The 19,210-nt window shown below is 44.4% G+C and overlaps 3 protein-coding genes across 7 annotated transcripts in view; 1 reads left to right on the plus strand and 2 right to left on the minus strand.

Annotated features, from left to right (window-relative positions):
• The window catches only part of macrod1 (mono-ADP ribosylhydrolase 1), a 336,953-nt gene that overhangs the window by 245,300 nt on the left and 72,443 nt on the right, over positions 1–19,210 (minus strand). The window lies entirely within an intron of this gene.
• The window catches only part of flrt1 (fibronectin leucine rich transmembrane protein 1), a 193,730-nt gene that overhangs the window by 141,664 nt on the left and 32,856 nt on the right, over positions 1–19,210 (plus strand). The gene's annotated exons all lie outside the window — the stretch shown is intronic.
• LOC134294360 (uncharacterized) lies at positions 10,180–15,453 on the minus strand. The gene is made up of 2 exons (XM_062965191.1): positions 13,690–15,453; positions 10,180–10,461 (listed from the first exon to the last, which is right to left on the minus strand). The coding sequence occupies exons 1-2, from the start codon at positions 15,235–15,237 to the stop codon at positions 10,420–10,422; spliced, it is 1,590 nt and encodes a 529-aa protein (XP_062821261.1). The 5' UTR covers positions 15,238–15,453; the 3' UTR covers positions 10,180–10,419.

Below are 19,210 nucleotides of genomic sequence, written 5' to 3' on the forward strand. Positions count from 1 at the left end.
CCGCACAAGAGCAGTCTAGCTTTTGATTTATTATGATCTTCACCCGCGTCATAGACTTGTGAAGACCTCCCCTTTGTTTTTCGCTCCACGTTGGGAGCTCTTTAGACAAGTGGCGACAGGATCGGGTGACTCCTTGGGTCTCCCATTCAGTCACCATCATCTTTAATGATTATTATTATTTTATTATGACACAGCAAACAAAATAGATATGCTGGATTTCGTATCACAAAATCACAAGTCGAACACTTCCGAAGTGTTATTATTATTATCATTAATAATAATAATATTTGATACACAGCAAACAAGATCAGTATGCTGGCTGTTGTATTGGATCACAAGTGTCTAGGACTATGTGATGTATTATTATTATTATTATCATTAATAATAATAATAATATTTGATACACAGCAAACAAGATCAGTATGCTGGCTGTTATATTGGATCACAAGTGTCAAGGACTATGTGATGTATTATTATTATTATTATCATTATTAATAATAATATTATTATTTGATACACAGCAAACAGGATCAGTATGCTGGCTGTTGTATTGGATCACAGGTGTCTAGGACTATGTGATGTATTATTATTATTAATAATAATAATAATAATAATAATAATAATAATAATAATAATATTTAAGAAGAAGAAGAACATTTTATTGATTAGCCCTTAGGCCATATCAAAGTACCAAGCCAAACAACCAGGCTCGAAAAGACCTGGTTACATTCTATACAAATATTAAATAAAACACTTGTAACCATACAATAAATAATATAATAAAACTGGGTGTAATAATATTATTTGATACACAGCAAACAAGAGCAGTATGCTGGCTGTTGTATTGGATCACAAGTGTCTAGGACTATGTGATGTATTATTATTATTATCATTATTAATAATAATATTATTTGATACACAGCAAACAAGATCAGTATGCTGGCTGTCGTATTGGATCACAAGTGTCTAGGTCTATGTGATATATTATTGTTATTATTATTATTATTATTATCATTAATAATAATATTACTGTATTTGATAAACAGCAAGATGACTACACAGCAAACAAAATCGGTATGCTGGCTGTTGTATTGGATCACAAGTGTCTAGGACTATGTGATGTATTATTATTATTGTTATTATTATTATTGTTGTGGTGGTGGTGGAGTCTCCTTCCCTGGAGGTTTGGAAGCAGAGGTTGCATGGCCATCAATCGGGAAGGCTTTGATTGTGTTCCCCTGCATAGCAGGGAGTTGGACTACCTGGCCCTCAGGGTCTCTTCCAGCTCTAGGGTTCATGATAATAATCGTAACAATGTGTTGTCAAAGGCTAATTATGGATAATTATGGATAATTATGGATGATGATGATGATGGAGTCTCCTTCCCTGGAGGTTTTGAAGCAGAGGTTGCATGGCCATCAGTCGGGAAGGCTTTGATTGTGTTCTCCTGCATGGCAGGGAGTTGGAGCTCTAGGGTTTCATCATCATCATCATAGATAATTATGATGATGATGATGATGATAAAGTCTCCTTCCCTGGAGGTTTTGAAGCAGAGGTTGCATGGCCATCAGTCGGGAAGGCTTTGATTGTGTTCCCTTGCAAGGCAGGGAGTTGGACTACCTGGCCTACAGGGTCCATTCCAGTTCTAGGGTTTCATCATCATCATCTTGGATAATTATGATGATGATGAAGTCTCCTTCCCTGGAGGTTTTGAAGCAGAGGCTGGATGGACATCTGTCAGGAAGGTTTTGATTAAGTTGGACTACCTGGCCCTTGCGGTCCCTTCCAACTCTTGGGTTCTATAATAATAATCGTCATAATAATGTGTTGTCAAAGGCTTTCATGGCCGGAATAACTGGGTTGCTGTCTGGCCATGTTCCAGAAGCATTCTCTCCTGAAGTTTCGCCAACATTTATGACAGGCATCCTCAGAAGTTGTGAGGCCTGTTGGAAGCTAGGCAAGTGGGGTTTATATATCTGCGGAATAATATTCAGGGTAGGAGAAAGAACTCCTGTCTGTTGGAGGCAAGTGTGAATGTTGCAATTGGCCACCTTGATTAGCATTGAATGGCCTTGCAGCTTCAAAGCCTGGAATTTCCCTGCTTCCTGAGTGTTGTTCTTTATTTACTGTCCTGATTTTAGAGTTTTTAAATACTGATACTTCAACACTCAAAAACAGGGTAATTCCAGAGAAGAAACAATCAGGGCCAGCAAACACCTCCCAACGAAAGATTCCCTCAGGCAGGAAGCAGCCAGGCTTTGAAGCTGTAAGGACATTCAGTGCAAATCTAGGTGGCCAATGGCAACCTTCACACTTGCCTCCAATAGAAAAGAGTTCTTTCTTTCTCCCACCCTGGAGATTATTCCACAGATATATAAACCCCACCTGCCTAGTTTCCAACAGTCCTCACAACCTCTGAGGATGCCTGCCATAGATGTGGGCAAAATGTCAGGAGAGAATGCTTTTGGAACATGGCCATACAGCTTGGTAAACTCACAGCAACCCAATAATAATCTTTGATAATTATAATGATGATTACAGAGTCTCGTTCTCTGGAGGTTTTGAAGCAGAGGTTGGATGGCCATCTGTCAGGAGTGCTTTGATTGTGTCTTCCTGCATGACAAGGAGTTGGTCTGGATGACCATTGGGGTCCATTCCAACTCTAGGGTTCTATAACCATCATCATCATAATCATCTTCGATAGTAAAAATGATGATGCTGGAGATTCCTTGAACTGGACATGTTTAAACAGAGGCTGGATGGCCATCTTTTGGGGAGGGCTTTGATGGTGTCTTCCTGCCTGACAGAAGGGGGTTGGACTGGGTGGCTCTTTGGGTCCCTTCAAATTCTAAGAATCTGTAACTACCATCATCATCTTTGATAATAAAGAATGATGATGGCATTTCCTTGACCTGGAGGTTTTTAAGCAGAGGCTGGATGGCCATCTGTCAGGAAGGTTTTGACAGATTGTCATCTAGCTGTCTTTTTGCATGGCAGGGAGTTGGATTGAAAGGCCCTTGGGGTCTCTTCCAACTGTAGGAGACTGATTCTAGATCTATCCAGCCTTTTGGTTGCCTTCTCAAAGGACATGCCATCTAGGCATTTTGGAAATACGGTACTGAGTTGCAATCTTGGAGGCTTTTAAATGGAGGCTGGAAGACCATCTGTCTGGGGTACTTTGATTGTGTTTTTCCTCCATGGCTTCCAACTCTATTATTCTATGATTCTACGACCTTTACATAATGATTAGGACTTCTTAAACGTGACCTAGGTGCAGAAATGGATGGAATTTAAAGTATTCTATGGCCCTGGGAAGGTACTCGTGCCCCATTTAAGCCCCCATGTTGTCACAGCCCCTCATTCAGAGCCTCTGGGGAGATGGGCGGACTGCACATACCCAGTACATTAAGCTCCTTTTAATGGGTTAGCCCTCAAGTCATTCCTGACATGGAAAAAATGGGTTAGCCCTGTTTCTGTGCGCAGGGAGTGTGGCTGGAGGCCTTGGGCTGCCACAGGTCTAGTTGGCTTCACTTAGAGGCAATGGAGTGAATTACTAGTTCAGTTTTCATTTACAAGAGCCACATTCTCTTCTGTGATGCTCTCCAGATATTTCAGGCTGTAGTTCCTATCATCCATATCCAATATGGCCATAGTTCAGGGATAATGGGAGTTGAAGGGTGCCCCAAGATGGTGAACATCAATTGTACAAATACAGTAGAGTCTCACTTATCCAAGCTAAACAGGCCGGAAGAACCTTGGATAAGCAAATATCTTGGATAATAAGGAGGGATTAAGGAAAAGCCTATTAAACATCAAATTAGGTTATGATTTTACAAATTCAGCACCAAAACATCATGTTATACAACAAATTTGACAGAAAAAGTAGTTCAATACGCAGTAATGTTATTTTGTAATTACTGTATTTACGAATTTAGCACCAAAATATCATGATACATTGACTACAAAAATGGCTTGGATAATCCAGAAGCTTGGATAAGTAAGGCTTGGATAAGTGATACTCTACTGTAAATAAATAAATAAACAAGGTAGCCAATGGCAACATTCACACTTGCCTCCAACAGACAAGAGTTCTTTCTCCCAGCCTGGAAATTATTCCACCGATATATATATACAGTAGAGTCTCACTTATCCAAGCTAAACGGGCCGGCAGAAGCTTGGATAAGCTAATATGTTGGATAATAAGGAGGGATTAAGGAAAAGCCTATTAAACATCAAATTAGATTATGATTTTACAAATTAAGCACCAAAACATCATGTTATACAACAAATTTGACAGACAAAGTAGTTCAATACACAGTAATGCTATGTAGTAATTATTGTATTTACGAATTTAGCACCAAAATATCACGATGTATTGAAAACATTGACTACAAAAATGCGTTGGATAATCCAAAATGTTGGATAAGCGAGTGTTGGATAAGTGAGACTCTACTGTACTGTATTTATGAATTTAGCACCAAAATATCATGATATATTGAAAACATTGACTGCAAAAATGGCTTGGATAATCCAGAAACTTGGATAAGTAAGGCTTGGATAAGTGAGACTCTACTGTAAATAAATAAATAAACAAGGTGGCCAATGGCATCATTCACACTTGCCTCCAACAGACAAGAGTTCTTTCTCCCACCCTGGAGATTACTCCACCGATATATATATATATACCCCACTTGCCAAATTTCCAACCGAACTCACAACCTCTAAGGATGCCTGCCATAGCTGTGGGCAAAACGTCAGGAGAGAATGCTTCTGGAACCTGGCAATACAGCCCAGAAAACTCACACAACCTGGTTATCTATTGTGTTGTTCTCATACCACCAATGCCTTTTGGGATGAGTCAATGAATTAAAATCCTTTTTTCAATAAGTCAAATCCCCAACTCCAACCTTGTTAAGAATACACATGCAAAGAAAGTAGGAAAGTAGGCAGCAAATGCTCGTGGCATTAAAGTGATTATAAGACTGCCCTTTGATGACTGTGTGGCTCGGTGACCCACTTGCTGTTGGTCAATCTTGAGTCATCTTGCCCTGATGAGACACAATCTGAAACTACTTTCTATCAGTTTCGATCAACATTAGCTGGGCTCAGGTGGCCTTGTGGTTCGATTCCTGGACTGGGAGTTGGGATACCTGGAGAAAATATAGTCCACAGAAAATATAATCGAACTAATTGGGTGACCCTGGGCCAGTCACTCTCTCTCCATCATTCTCTCTTCACAGCATTGTGAGCATAAACTGGGAAGGAGGAAAATCACATAAAAGCGCTTGAGGTCATTGGAGAAAATCTATCTATCTATATATATAAAAGGGTAATGAAATTTCGGCCTAGGACAAAACAACAAAACTGCACATCCCAGAAACACTAAACTTGGCAACACAATCCCTCATCCATGCCTCTAGGTTGATACAACAAAAAGAAAAGAAAAATAAAGTCCTAATTAGAGGGAGAGGAATAATTGTTTTTATCCAATTGCTGCCAGTTGGAAGGCTAAGCTCTGCCCACTTGGCCTCCTAGCAACCCACTCAGCCCAGGGGACAGGCAGAGTTAGGCCTCTTCCACACTGCCTATAAAATACAGATTATCTGATTTTAACTGGATTATATGGCAATGTAGACTCAAGGCCCTTCCACACAGCTATATAACCCATTTATAATGGACTTAATGTCAGGGGAAAGCCTTTACCCTTTACCTTAACTACCACCAATTCCTCAATACTTTATTTCGCATACCACCATACTTCGCCACAGCAACATGTGGCCGGGCACAGCTAGTACTCATAATAAAAGTGAAAATATGTATGTGTGTATGTGGCTGGAGTGTCCACTTACACAGACAAACTTGTGCCTCTACACACAGCTCTAGCTCCCACTGCTCAGGAGACACCAATGGCCTTCCCTCCAATGACATTGCAAGTTATAGAGACCGCTGTGAACATGACCAAGAGCCCTGCCAATGTCCTCCATAAACACCATCCTGCCCACCACCCAAGTGAAGGCCTTCATACGAGGACAATTTCATCCTAGAATGTCTGTTTTTCCTCCACCACAGACATCCCAGTGTTTCTGATTCTCACCATTGATGTGGAATTTGCACCTCCTCTCCCTTAATCCTTTCCTATTCTTTTCTATGGCACATAAACAGAGAAACTGAGCATACTAGACAGGTTTGGGGAAAATTCACCATGATTTATAGGAATTGTAGGTTCTGGGATGTATGGTTCGCCTGTAATCTAAGAGCACTCTGAACTCCACCAATGACGGATCTGGAACTCACTTCGCACACAGAACCCCCATGACTAGCAAAAAATACTGGCGGTCTTTGGAAGGATGTATAGGAGTTGTAGTTCGCCAACATACAGAGCACACTATTAACCCAAACAATGATGGATCTGAACCCAAACACCAATGGATCTGGACCAAACTTGGCACACATACCTGATGTGCTGAAATTTGATTACTGTAGGGGTTTGGGGGCAACTGACCTTCCTTTCTCGGAGTTGTAGTTTACCCACAACCAGGGAACTGTGACCTCCACCGATGATGGACTGGGACCAAACTTGGAACACAGAACCCCCATGACTCACTCAACCTACTGAAGGGGCTTTAGGGGACTGACTCACCATAGTGGGAGTTGTAGTTTACCCACAACCAGGGAAACTGTGACCTCCAGCGATGATGGACTGGGACCAAACTTGGAACACAGAACCCCCATGACTCACTCAACCTACTGAAGGGGCTTTAGGGGACTGACTCACCATAGTGGGAGTTGTAGTTTACCCACAACCAGGGAAACTGTGACCTCCAGCGATGATGGACTGGGACCAAACTTGGAACACAGAACCCCCATGACTCACTCAACCTACTGAAGGGGCTTTAGGGGACTGACTCACCATAGTGGGAGTTGTAGTTTACCCACAACCAGGGAAACTGTGACCTCCAGCGATGATGGACTGGGACCAAACTTGGAACACAGAACCCCCATGACTCACTCAACCTACTGAAGGGGTTTTAGGGGACTGACTCACCATAGTGGGAGTTGTAGTTTACCTTCCAGCCAGAGAGCATACTGAACCCCACCAATGATGCATCTAGAGCAAACTTGCCCAGCATAACAAACTTTAAGTGCTGATGGAGTTTTCTGGGTTTAACCTGGCATGATGTCAATTGTATAGTAGTTCACCTACAACCTTATGCATTTTGTACAATTAAACATTGACTTTTTCCAATAATCCGAGTACCCAAGATAGTAAATCTATATATATAAATGAGTGATGGCATCACAGCGACGGGCAAAACAACAAAACTACAGGCCCCCCAACCTCGAAATTTGACAACACAACCCATCATCCACGCCTCTAGGTTGATACAATAAAAAGAAAAGAAAAATAAAGTCCTAATTAAAGGGAAAGGAATAATTATTTTTATCCAATTGCTGCCAGTTAGAGGGCTAATCTCTGCCCACTTGTCTCCTAGCAACCAACTCAGCCCAGGGGACAGGCAGACTTAGGCCTCACTTAGGCCTCTTCCACAGATTATCTGATTTGCACTGGATTATATGGCAGTGTAGACTCAAGGCCCTTCCACACAGCTATATAACCCATTTGTAATCTTATATTATCTGCTTTGCACTGGATTATCTTTACCTTAACTACCACCAATTTCTCAGTACTTTATTTCCCATACCACCATACTTCGCCACAGCAACGCGTGGCTGGGCACAGCTAGTAATAAATAATAGATGTCCGCATGGTGTTGATCACCATCCAATGTAATCAAAAATCAATCCCAGTTATTTCTGATCAGCTTTGTTCTCTCAGATTTAATTCAACCAATGCATTTTTACTGCAATGCTTGTTCTTTCTGATCCAGATTACAATTTAACGTTAGCTTTCCTGGAAACTACTGAAGGCCAAATCAGTAACTGGTTTATTTGGTTTTTGCAAATTAAATGAGAGGGATGAAAGAGACTGGAGACGAGATCTTTAACTCAGAAAGCCAAATGGTGTGGGCCAGTCCTGATCTCAGTCCTCACTTGTGTGTTAGATTTATCTCTTGGGCCCTTTGCTTATAAATCAGCCTCAGTCCACAATTATCAATAGCTCTGTATCTGCCTGTGATGTGCAAATTAGCCTTTTTTTAACTACTGGAGCAAAGCGTGCCAGAGCCCTGATTATTAAAAAGTTAGCTTCTATTTGTTGTCCTAGCTTTGGATCTGTTTTGATCTGTTGGGACAGCCATTCAACTGAGGAGCCTCAAGAAATGATCAGTCCAATTGCACTACATTTCTTAGATTGCTATTTTGTAAAATCGGCCTCAGCGTTTTGAATAGATTCCCGGGGTGTTCTTATGGAGCTTCGCTCAAATTGCATAGAAGCACTTTTAGGAGTGTGTTGCCTTTTCTGGATTGCAGCAATTCACCTTCTTGGTAAGCCAAGAACATCTACAACTTCCTTATATCATGCAGGAGGACACAATCCAACCACATGGCCATCCAATATCTGCACAATAATAATACACATCGAATCATAGCATCAGATAGTTAGGAGACACCCCTAAAGGCCATCCAGTCCAACCCAATTCTACCATGCAGGAGGACACAATCCAAGCACTCCCAACAGATGGCCACCCAGCCTCTCAATACTAATACTACTACTACTACTAATAATAATAATAACAACAACATCCAATTCTAAGGTTTGGAGTGACCCCTAAGGATCATCCAGATCAACTTCCTTCTACCATGCAGGAGGACACAATCCAACCACTCCTGGAAAAAGAAAACCACATATTTTCTTTTTCCAAAAAAAAATCTAAAAAAAATCTAAAAGATCACTTTTGGCGATTTCGACTTTGCGATTTGGTTTTGCTCTGGTATTTTTAGCATTCTGTGCAATCCACGAAGAGTGGGAAATCGGATCACAGGTCTGATTTTCGTCGCCTGCCCCTGATCAAAGGGAATCAAATAAGATTCCCCACTGATGTGCTTTTGCTATCATCTCCTAGGTTCAATGGAAGTTTATTTCTGTCTGTTTCCAAATTATCTGTGACTGCGTAGAATATGCTCCCTGTTGGGAGAGATCAGGTAAGGCGGGCTTACAGGCCTAATAATATGGCTTCCTTCTGTTTTTATTTCCAATCATGGAAAGGAACAAGATGAAGTGGCGTGAGGATGGTCCATTGGAGTCTGTCACCTCACTCCATTCCATCCATTTGTCCTATCCTGCCGGTGCAAAATCATAACGGCACGGCTGGAGCTTTAGAGCTAGGACTCAGGTGATGCTTTTATTAGGTACTAGTTGTGCCCAGCCACGCATTGCTGTGGCGTTGTCTGGTGGTGTTGGTGAGAACTTGTTGAGACTGGATGGCCATCTGGCAGGAGTAGTTGGATTGTGTCCTCCTGCATGGTAGAAGGAAGTTGATCTGGACGATCCTTAGGGGTCACTCCAAACCTTAGAATTGGATGTTGTTGTTATTATTATTAGTAGTAGTAGTAGTATTAGTATTGAGAGGCTGGGTGGCCATCTGTTGGGAGTGCTTGGATTGTGTCCTCCTGCATGGTAGAATTGGGTTGGACTGGATGGCCTTTAGGGGTGTCTCCTAACTGTCTGATGCTATGATTCGATGTGTATTATTATTGTGCAGATATTGGATGGCCATGTGTCAGGAGTGGTTGGATTGTGTCCTCCTGCATGATATAAGGAAGTTGAACTGGATGATCCTTAGGGGTATCTGCTAATCATAGGATTGTATTATTATTATTATTATTATTATTATTATTATTATTATTATTATTATTACAGTCGAGTCTCACTTATCCAACACTCGCTTATCCAACGTTCTGGATTATCCAACGCATTTTTGTAGTCAATATTTTCAATACATCATGATATTTTGGTGCTAAATTCGTAAATTCAGTAATTACTACATAGCATTACTGTATATTGAACTACTTTTTCTGTCAAATTTGTTGTTAAACATGACGTTTTGGTGCTTAATTTGTAAAATCATAACCTAATTTTATGTGTAATAGGCTTTTCCTTAATCTCTCCTTATTATCCAACATATTCGCTTATCCAACGTTCTGCCAGCCTGTTTATGTTGGATAAGTGAGACTCTTGTCAGCTCACCACAGCCGCTCCTGAATGAACACACGAGACTCTTTGTGGTATCACCAGGAACTTTTACTGTAGGAAACATGAACATCAGAAAAGCCAAGAATGGGAGGCTCCGGCCAACCCTCCTTTATATACCCTCCCCCTCATTTGAACAGTCTCTTCCCGCTCAGTAAAACCCCGCGCAAATTCCCCGCCAAGTCCATCAGCCGTTTCTCCTCCGAGTCCTGGGACGCAGGTGTCTTATCAATGTCAGTGACCCTGAAACTCAGAGCCACATCCAGGCTCTAGTAGCAGGGTTCTGACATGGCGTCCTCCTCCCCTTCGTCCTGGAAGGAAAAGATTAAACACAACTATTGTTCTCCGCTGTCCAGAGTTCCTTTATACTTTTTTAACAGGCTGCAATGGAATACCGGGTGTACCTTTCCTAGGTCCTTTGGTAGCCTCAGCTCATAGGTCACTTCGTTTATTCTTTTTGCTACCCTGAATGGCCCTATATAGCGTGGAGCCAATTTCTTGGATGGGAACCCCAATTTCAGGTTTTTTGTGCTCAGCCAAACCAGATCTCCTTCGCCCAATTTGTCCCCCTCTCGGCGCCTACGATCCGCAAAGAGCTTGTACTTCTTTTGTGTTTCCCGCAATGCCTCTACCACGGTTTGCCACCCTTGCTTGATTTTGGCCGGCCATTCCTCGTCGGTCTGGCCCTCCCCTTCCTTCCACTCGGGTAGCCTGGGGAAAGGTGCCACCTCCTGTCCGTATACTATTTCGAATGGGGCACGACCTGTGGCCGAATGTACGGCCCCGTTAAAAGCCATCTCAGCAAACGGTAGAAGGTCCGCCCAATCATCCTGTCTATAATTGGTGTACATCCTTAAGAATTGGCACAGTGTCTGTTGGGTACGTTCGACCCCCCCGTTGGTCGCGGGATGAAAGGCCGAGCTCAGGTTCCTTTCTGCTCCTAACAGCTGTAAGAATTTTCCCCAAAATTTTGCAGTAAATTGGACTCCCCGGTCACTAATTATCTTGTCGGGACACCCATGTAGGCGATATACATGCTTCACATACAAATCAGCAAGTTTTTCAGCTGAAGGAAGTTTTGGCAGAGCCACAAAGTGTGCCTGTTTTGAGAATAGGTCCAATATTGTCCAAATGTATCTGTGGCCTCTGCTGGGGGGTAGTTCGCCTACAAAATCCATGGCTACGCATTCCCATGGCCTCATGGGCTCCACCACCTTCTGCAATAGCCCCTGGGGCTTCCCCGGTGGTGTTTTTCCCTCTGCGCATAATTCACACTGCGTGACGTACCCCCTGGCGTCTTTCCTCATTCCGGGCCACCAGCATTGTTTGGCTAACAGTTTAATAGTCCTGGTGGGGCCTAGATGACCCGCACCCTTGTTATCATGGTACTTCCTTAACATTTCTCGTCTTAAACATTCAGGAATATACAATTTCTTATTTACAAACACCAAATCCCCACACAATTCTCCCTTTTCTTTGTTTGTTTGTAACCATTTGTCCACTCCATACGCTCGCTTCAACTCTTCCTCCCATATTTCTCCTCCCCCCGTGGAAATGGCAGTACGTTTGTTTTCTTTGGCCGCTTGTGCTCGAGTTAGTACTGCCAGGCCCCATTGCTTATCAAGAAAAATACTCCCTTCAGATTCCTGAATTCCTCCCCCGTGCTGAGGCATCCGAGAGAGAGCGTCAGCGAGTATGTTATGTTTCCCCTGGAAGAATCTGAGTCTGAAATCAAAACGGCTGAAATATTGGGCCCATCTAATTTGCTTCGCTGATAGTTTACGAGGGGATCTTAGATACTGTAAATTTCTATGGTCAGTCCACACCTCAAACGGTGTTCCACTTCCTTCCAGGAAGTGTCTCCAGCACTCTAGTGCTTTTAGAATCGCTAAGGCTTCTCTCTCCCAAATCGGCCAGTTTTTTTCTGTATCGCTAAACTTTTTTGACAGATAGCCACATGGCTTCAGGTTCCCCTCCTCGTCTTTCTGTAGCAGAACTGCCCCATATGCCCGGTCTGACGCATCGCAATGTAATACAAAGGCTTTAGACATATCAGGGTGCTGTAGGACAGGCTCCTCAGTAAAACGCTTTTTAAGGGCTTCGAAAGCTTCCTGGCATTCTATTGTCCAGGTCAGTTTGGCCCCTGGGGCCTTCACTTTGGCTGTTTCTCCCCTACCTTTCGTCTTTAACAAATCCGTTAATGGCAAAGTGAGGCGCGCAAAGTCCTTGATAAATGTTCTATAGAAGTTTGCGAACCCTAGGAAGGATTGCAGCTGCTTCCGTGTTTTGGGGGCTTCCCACCCCCTCACGTCTTCTACCTTCGCAGGGTCCATCGCCACTCCCTGGGAGGAAATCCTATACCCCAGAAAGTCTATCTGGTCTTTATTGAACTCGCACTTGGCAAGCTTCGCATACAGTTTTGCTTCTCTCAACTTTTGCAGGACTTCCCTGACTAGTTCTATGTGTTGCTCCTTAGTCCGAGATACTAACAATATGTCATCTAAAAAAACAAAGACTCCCTTGTACAACAATGGATGCAACACTTCGTTGATTAATTGCATGAACGCGGCGCCTCCGCCGCACAAACCGAAAGGGAGCACACGATAATTGAATAATCCGAATGCACAGGAGAAGGCCGTCTTCCACCTGTCCTCTGGTTTAATCTGCAATTTATGGTACGCTTCAATTAAGTCCAATTTAGTGAATATCTGTCCCTCCGATAACTGGGCGATCAAGTCCTTCACTAAAGGTAGGGGGTATTTATTTCCAGAACTGATTGCATTCAGGCCCCTGTAGTCAATGCAGAGCCTCAGTGTTTGATCCTTTTTGCGCCTGAACAACACAGGCGCCCCTAGAGGGGAATTTGAAGGCTCTATGAAACCCCTCGCTAGGTTTTTATCAATGTATTTTCTCAGTTCCTCCTTTTCCCTAGCCGACATTGGGTATATTTTTGCCTTAGGAAGCTCTGCTCCTGGGACTAGCTCTATCTTCACTTCAACTCTCCGCTTCGGTGGGAAACTGTCTGCTTCCTTCTCATCAAATACGTCCACAAAATCCCGATACTCTGGGGGTAATTTATCTGCCAGTTCTGCTATCCTGATAGAGTCTTCCTCCCCCCTTTTCCCCGGCTCCCTTTCCACTTCCTGGCTCCCTCCTTCCAACTTCATCCTGAAGATCATGCTCTTATCCTCCCAGTTGATTTGCGGGTTGGCCTGCCCCAGCCATGGCATGCCTAGTATAACATTATAGCTGGCTATTTGTGATATCACAAATGACACCTTTCCTTCCCAACTCCCTATCTTACACTTTACATCTTCGGCACTGTACTTAGCTAATGATCCCGATGCTGTGGATCCGTCCAACTGCGAAAAAGCTATTGGGGATTCTAGGTTCGTTCTTTCGCATCCCAATCCCTCGGCTAATTCAGGGGAGATGATGTTCCTGGAACATCCACAATCCACAAACGCTTTGCAGGTTGCTTGTTTGCTGCCACTTTCCAGCTGAATGGGGACCACTATCATGGCTTTGTCCTGACTTACCAACCCCCCCGAGTGGTGCCTCATCGGTGGTTCTTCCTCGGCGCGTTTCCCTGCCACGGCTCTTGGTTTGGGCGGGCCTCCGCCTTCCCCTTTTCTCTGCCAGCACTCGGCAGCCCTGTGGCCCAAACGGCCGCACACGAAGCAGCCCCTCCTGCTGGTGCTCACGTTCCCTGTCGGCTCCGTTCTCCTCCCGGCTGGGGTTGATCCCTCCTTCCGGCTCCCCTCTTTCATCTGCGGCCGCTGCTGTAGCCCTCCTCGGTGCCTCCTCGCCTGGGCCAGCGATGTCTCGATGCGCCCCGCCAGCTGAATCCATCCGCGCAGTGTGTCAGGCTCATCACGATGCACCGCCCAGGAGAGGATCTCCCGCCTGAGCCCCTCTTTGAAGAGTTCTATCTTTGTCACTGCAGACCATTCCGGCACCTTTTCAGCGAGGCATTGGAACTCCTCCGCATACTCAGATACCGACCTCTGCCCCTGGGAGACGGTCTTCAACTCCTCCCTCGCCCGGATCTGCTCCAGTGGATCTCGGAAACGGGTCTCCAGGGCCCCCATAAAGCGTCGGAGTGACCCCAGACATGGGTCGCGCCGCGCGTGTAGTTGAACGTACCAGCTGGCCGCTCCCCTCTTCAACACTGCACCAATGGCCCGTACCCGGCTGGATTCCGTTCTAAAAGTGTGGGCATTGTCCTCCATATAGCCCCTCACCGTGGTCAGGAAAAAATCCAGTTCAGAGGACTCTCCCCCAAACTCGATCCTTAGTTCCTCTCGTCTCGGTAGGGGTCCCTGTGGTGGCAATCCCCAATCCTCCGCCCGTCGCAAGCCCCCTTGCGGGCCAGTGGGCCCCGCTGCTGCTTCCCTTTGTCCTGTGCCACGCCCGGCATTCGCCAGGGGCACCAGGGTCTCAGTTGGGAGCGTAGCCGGGATTCTCGGAGGCTTTTCCCCTTCGTCGTCACTCTCCTCCACCCGCGTCAGGCTCGTTTGGATCTTGGGCCGGGCACCGGGCTCCTTTCGCATTTCCCTTCCCTTCGGTGCTGGGAGGTCTGCAAAGCCCTGGCTGCTTCCCATGCTCACGTCCCACATTGAGCTAGCCCGGAGTTCCCTTCCTCGCTCCGGCTCCGCCAAAACCGCCAGGCGCTCCATCGCCCTCGACATCACTGCCAGGGTGGTCTCCATCGCCGACATCCTCTCCTCCAGAAACACCATCTTTTGCGGGCCTGGGGAAGGTGAACCTTCCTCTCCTCCGGTGCTATCTCCCCGCACCACTCCGCGCCTCTGGGTTACCCCATTTGGCTGGGCATAAGCGGTGGATGACGCCAGGGCCGCCAGCTGGTGGAACTCAGCGTCCGTCTCGGGAGTGGCCCTTTCCGACCTTCCTCCTCCGGCGCCCAAGAGCTCTTCATCCTCCACTTGCATGTTACACCTCACCGCTACAGCGGGATGGTGTCCGTATTCTTGGCTTAGTGTCAGCTCACCACAGCCGCTCCTGAATGAACACACGAGACTCTTTGTGGTATCACCAGGAACTTTTACTGTAGGAAACATGAACATCAGAAAAGCCAAGAATGGGAGGCTCCGGCCAACCCTCCTTTATATACCCTCCCCCTCATTTGAACAGTCTCTTCCCGCTCAGTAAAACCCCGCGCAAATTCCCCGCCAAGTCCATCAGCCGTTTCTCCTCCGAGTCCTGGGACGCAGGTGTCTTATCAATGTCAGTGACCCTGAAACTCAGAGCCACATCCAGGCTCTAGTAGCAGGGTTCTGACAACTCTACTGTATTATTATTATTATTGAGAGGCTGGGTGGGCTGAGTAGGTTGCTAGGAGACCAAGTGGGCAGAGCTTAGCCTTCTAACTGGCAGCAATTGGATAAAAACAATTATTTCTCTCCCTCTAATTAGGAATTTATTTTTCTTTTCTTTTTGTTCTATGAACGTGGAGGCATGGATGAGGGGTTGTGCTGCCAAGTTCAGTGTTTCTGGGATGTATAGTTTTGTTGTTTTGTCCTAGGCCGAAATTTCATTACCCTTTTATATATATAGAAAGGTTTTCCCCTGACATTAAGTCCAGTCATGTCCGACTCTGGGGGTTGGTGCTCATCTCCATTCCTAAGCAGAAGAGCCGGCATTGTCCACAGACACCTCCAACGTCATGTGGCCAGCAAAATACGATGGCCTTTCTCGAGTTCTGTATGCTATTCGAAGCTTTGGTCCTTTCAAAACCCGAAAAGAGTTTGAGAAAGCAGGAGAGAGTCAATATCCCAAGTTTACTTTTCCTCCTTCTTCTGCTCAGTTGACGTCCTTCCCTTTGAACACAGCCAAGCCTGATGGAAACTTTAAAAAGGCAAGAGCCGATTTTAATATTTAAACATGTGTTTCTGCAGGCAAGAAAAAGGAAAGGAGAAAAGAAGGCTTGTGAACCCAGAGTCTGTGGGCAGGGATTTAGCAGTGTTATGAATTATTAGGCAGATTAAAGACTCCGGCAGGAATTGGGTTGTTTCTCTCTCTCGCTCTTTCTCTCTCTGGTTCTCTGTGAATGAAAGTTGGAATATCACTCAACAGTGACACCCCCCACCCACTTGCCAGCATTACCAAATCCAATCTCTAGCCATCCATAACAGTTGTTGAATAATCTGGGGTGTGCTGCTCTCAGGTTTGGCCAGAGAGAAGTCCCTCCAGCCCAAGATCAGGCTTGCAACAGGGTCAGACCCAATACATCTTGGGGTCTAAGGAAAAGATAGCACCCGCTTCAAATTTTTAATAGAAAAGCTGGTAGGACTGGGAACTGATTATCTAGACCAGTGGTTCCCAACCTTCCTAATACTGCAAACCCTTAATACAATGATGGATCTGGACCACCACATGGATCTGGACCTCATGTGGTGGTGACCCCCAACCATAAAATTACTTTCGTTGCTACTTCATAACTGTCATTTCGCTAGTATTATCAATCATTATGTAAATATCTGATACGCAGGGTGTATTTTCATTCTCTGGACCAAATTTGGCACAAATATCCAATATACCCAAATTTGAATATGTTAATGTGGGATTTGTGTATTGAGTATTTAAATGAAATTTGTGTCTTGTCTGTATTGCATACTGATTGCATCATCCAGAGTGTACTATAGTCTGGAAAGAGTTAATTGCTAAGAAGCTGTGGTGTCCTTGATGTGTGGCTGGAACTGGGGAGTGTCCAGACACAAGTGTGTATGCATTGCTGATTGCGTCAGTTCAGTTCTGAGTTGAGTGCTGTCTGCCTAGAGTGAGAGTCAAGTCCTGTGTTCGTCTGCAAGTCTGTTTGTCTTGATTATTTCTGCTTACAGTAAAACTTTGTATATAGTTTTACTAACGTCTCTGGGTGTCTCTTCGTTCTGCGTTCCACTGACTCCATCCAACTACTGCTGCGCTGCAAATACTCTGACAGAATACTGGTGGGGTTGGGGAGGGGATTGATTTTGTCATTTGGGAGTTGTAGTTGCTGGGATTTATAATTCACCTACAATCAAAGAGCATTCTGAACTCCACCAACTGTTGAACTGAACCAAACTCAGCACACAGAACTCCCATGGCCAACAGAAAACACTGGAAGGGTTTAGTGGGCATTGACCTTGAGTTTGGGAGTTGTAGTTCACCTACATCCAGAGAGCACAGTGGATTCAAACAATGATGGATCTGGACCAAACTTGGCACGAATACTCAATATGCCCAAATATGGACACTGGTGTAATTTGGGGAAAATAGACCTTGACATTTGGGAGTTGAAGTTGCTGGGATTTATAGTTCACCTACAATCAAAGAGTATTCAGAATTGCACCAATGATGGAATTGAACCAATCTCTGCACACAGAATTCCCATGACCGACAGAAAATACTGGAAGCGTTTGCTGGGCATTGGCCTTGAGTTTGGGAGCTGTAGTTCACCTACATCCAGACACAGCACTGTGGACTCAAACAGTGATGGATCTGGACCAAACGGATAATCTACTGAGTTGTAGTTGCTGGGATTTATAGTTCCCACCAATGATAGAATTGCGCCAAACTTCCCACACAGAACCCCCATGACCAGCAGAAAATACTGGAGGGATTATAAATAAAAATTATTATTATTACTATTAGTAGTAGTAGGAGTCAAGAAGTAACTGTTAAACTCCTTGCAAGCTTTATTCCAGCTCACACTCTGAGCTTGTTTTTCGAAATGCAGAGCTCAGAACTGAATTTTGCAGAACAAATTTCCCTGATTTTCGTCGTTCCTCCGCCTTTTAGTTCTCTGTGACCCAGGAATTATCCTAAGCGTATAGCTAACAAATAGATTTCTCCGCACACAATTCAATAGGGAGCAAATCGGGGAGGGACGGTATAGGATTTATTTCAAACGAATCTACTTTGAATGTTTAAAATAACACATTTTCTGAGACATATTCCCCTGAGTACCAATTGGTATGCATTAATTCACTTCTATCTGCCATCCAGCTATTTTTGCATGCTGCACAGAGCAGTGTGTTATCTGGTCATTTTGGTTGGCTCTCTCGGTGCTCCTGTATTAGAAACACAGGCCACATCATTACTTCAGTGGATTATTTACTCTGTACCACCTATGTCTTTCACTTTTGAAATCTGATCGCGTGATTATTGCTTTTTGCCTTTTGTTCTAATCCCAATTTCACTTTCTTTCAAGCTTGTGAAACAAAGTTCTTGGCAATTAGACCATCCAAGAGCTGGATAGCCCGGATTTTAAAATAGCAAACAAACAGAAGAAAATATGACTATTGGTTCCTTGCTCTGCAAGATAATTAGCCTCTGATTTTTGCAAAGCCCTTTCCTTGCTACATACAAAAAGGCCTTTGGTTTGATGGGATAAATTCAAGGTCTCAAAAATGTTGGGGGAACCTGAGCAGTTAAGATGAAAGGAGGCAAGATCACAACAATGCTAGAAGCCACAGGCAGGATGTTCAAAATAAAACTTAGGGATATGTGCGCATCATAGAAGCTCCTAGCTAAAGATGGACCAAGTACTGAACTCATAAAAGCTGTCTATTGGACTACAACTCCCAAAATCTCTTCTAGCACAAGCACTGGCCTTGCTGTCTGGGCAATTCTGGGAGTTATAATTCAAAGAGCAGCTTTCCCGAGATCCAAGAAAGATAAAACGTGGATCTGCTCTCACACGTAGTTTGCATGAATTAAGCTTGAAGTTTTGAATTGCCAGTAGTTCAGGCCCAAGACCACACAAACGCAGGTTGAGGCAGATAATGCTGGTCTTTACAAACAGAGCAGGAAAAACAAGTGTCTTAAAACTACAACGGTGGAGCCAGACAATGCTCGTACAAAGCAAACCCTGGTTCTGCTTGTATCTTGTACCCACAATGAGTGAGTAGAGTTTGGCATGGAATACAAGACTTCTGGTGATGATGGTACAGGAATGTGACTGGCAATTGCAACTTTACAAAAATATGATATGTTCTCATAATGTAATAAAATAAGGGTTGCTGTGAGTTTTCCAGAAGCGTTCTCTCCTGACGTTTC

The sequence above is a fragment of the Anolis carolinensis genome, unplaced genomic scaffold (assembly GCF_035594765.1).
Source record: "Anolis carolinensis isolate JA03-04 unplaced genomic scaffold, rAnoCar3.1.pri scaffold_14, whole genome shotgun sequence".
Classification (NCBI taxonomy): Eukaryota; Metazoa; Chordata; class Lepidosauria; order Squamata; family Dactyloidae; genus Anolis; species Anolis carolinensis.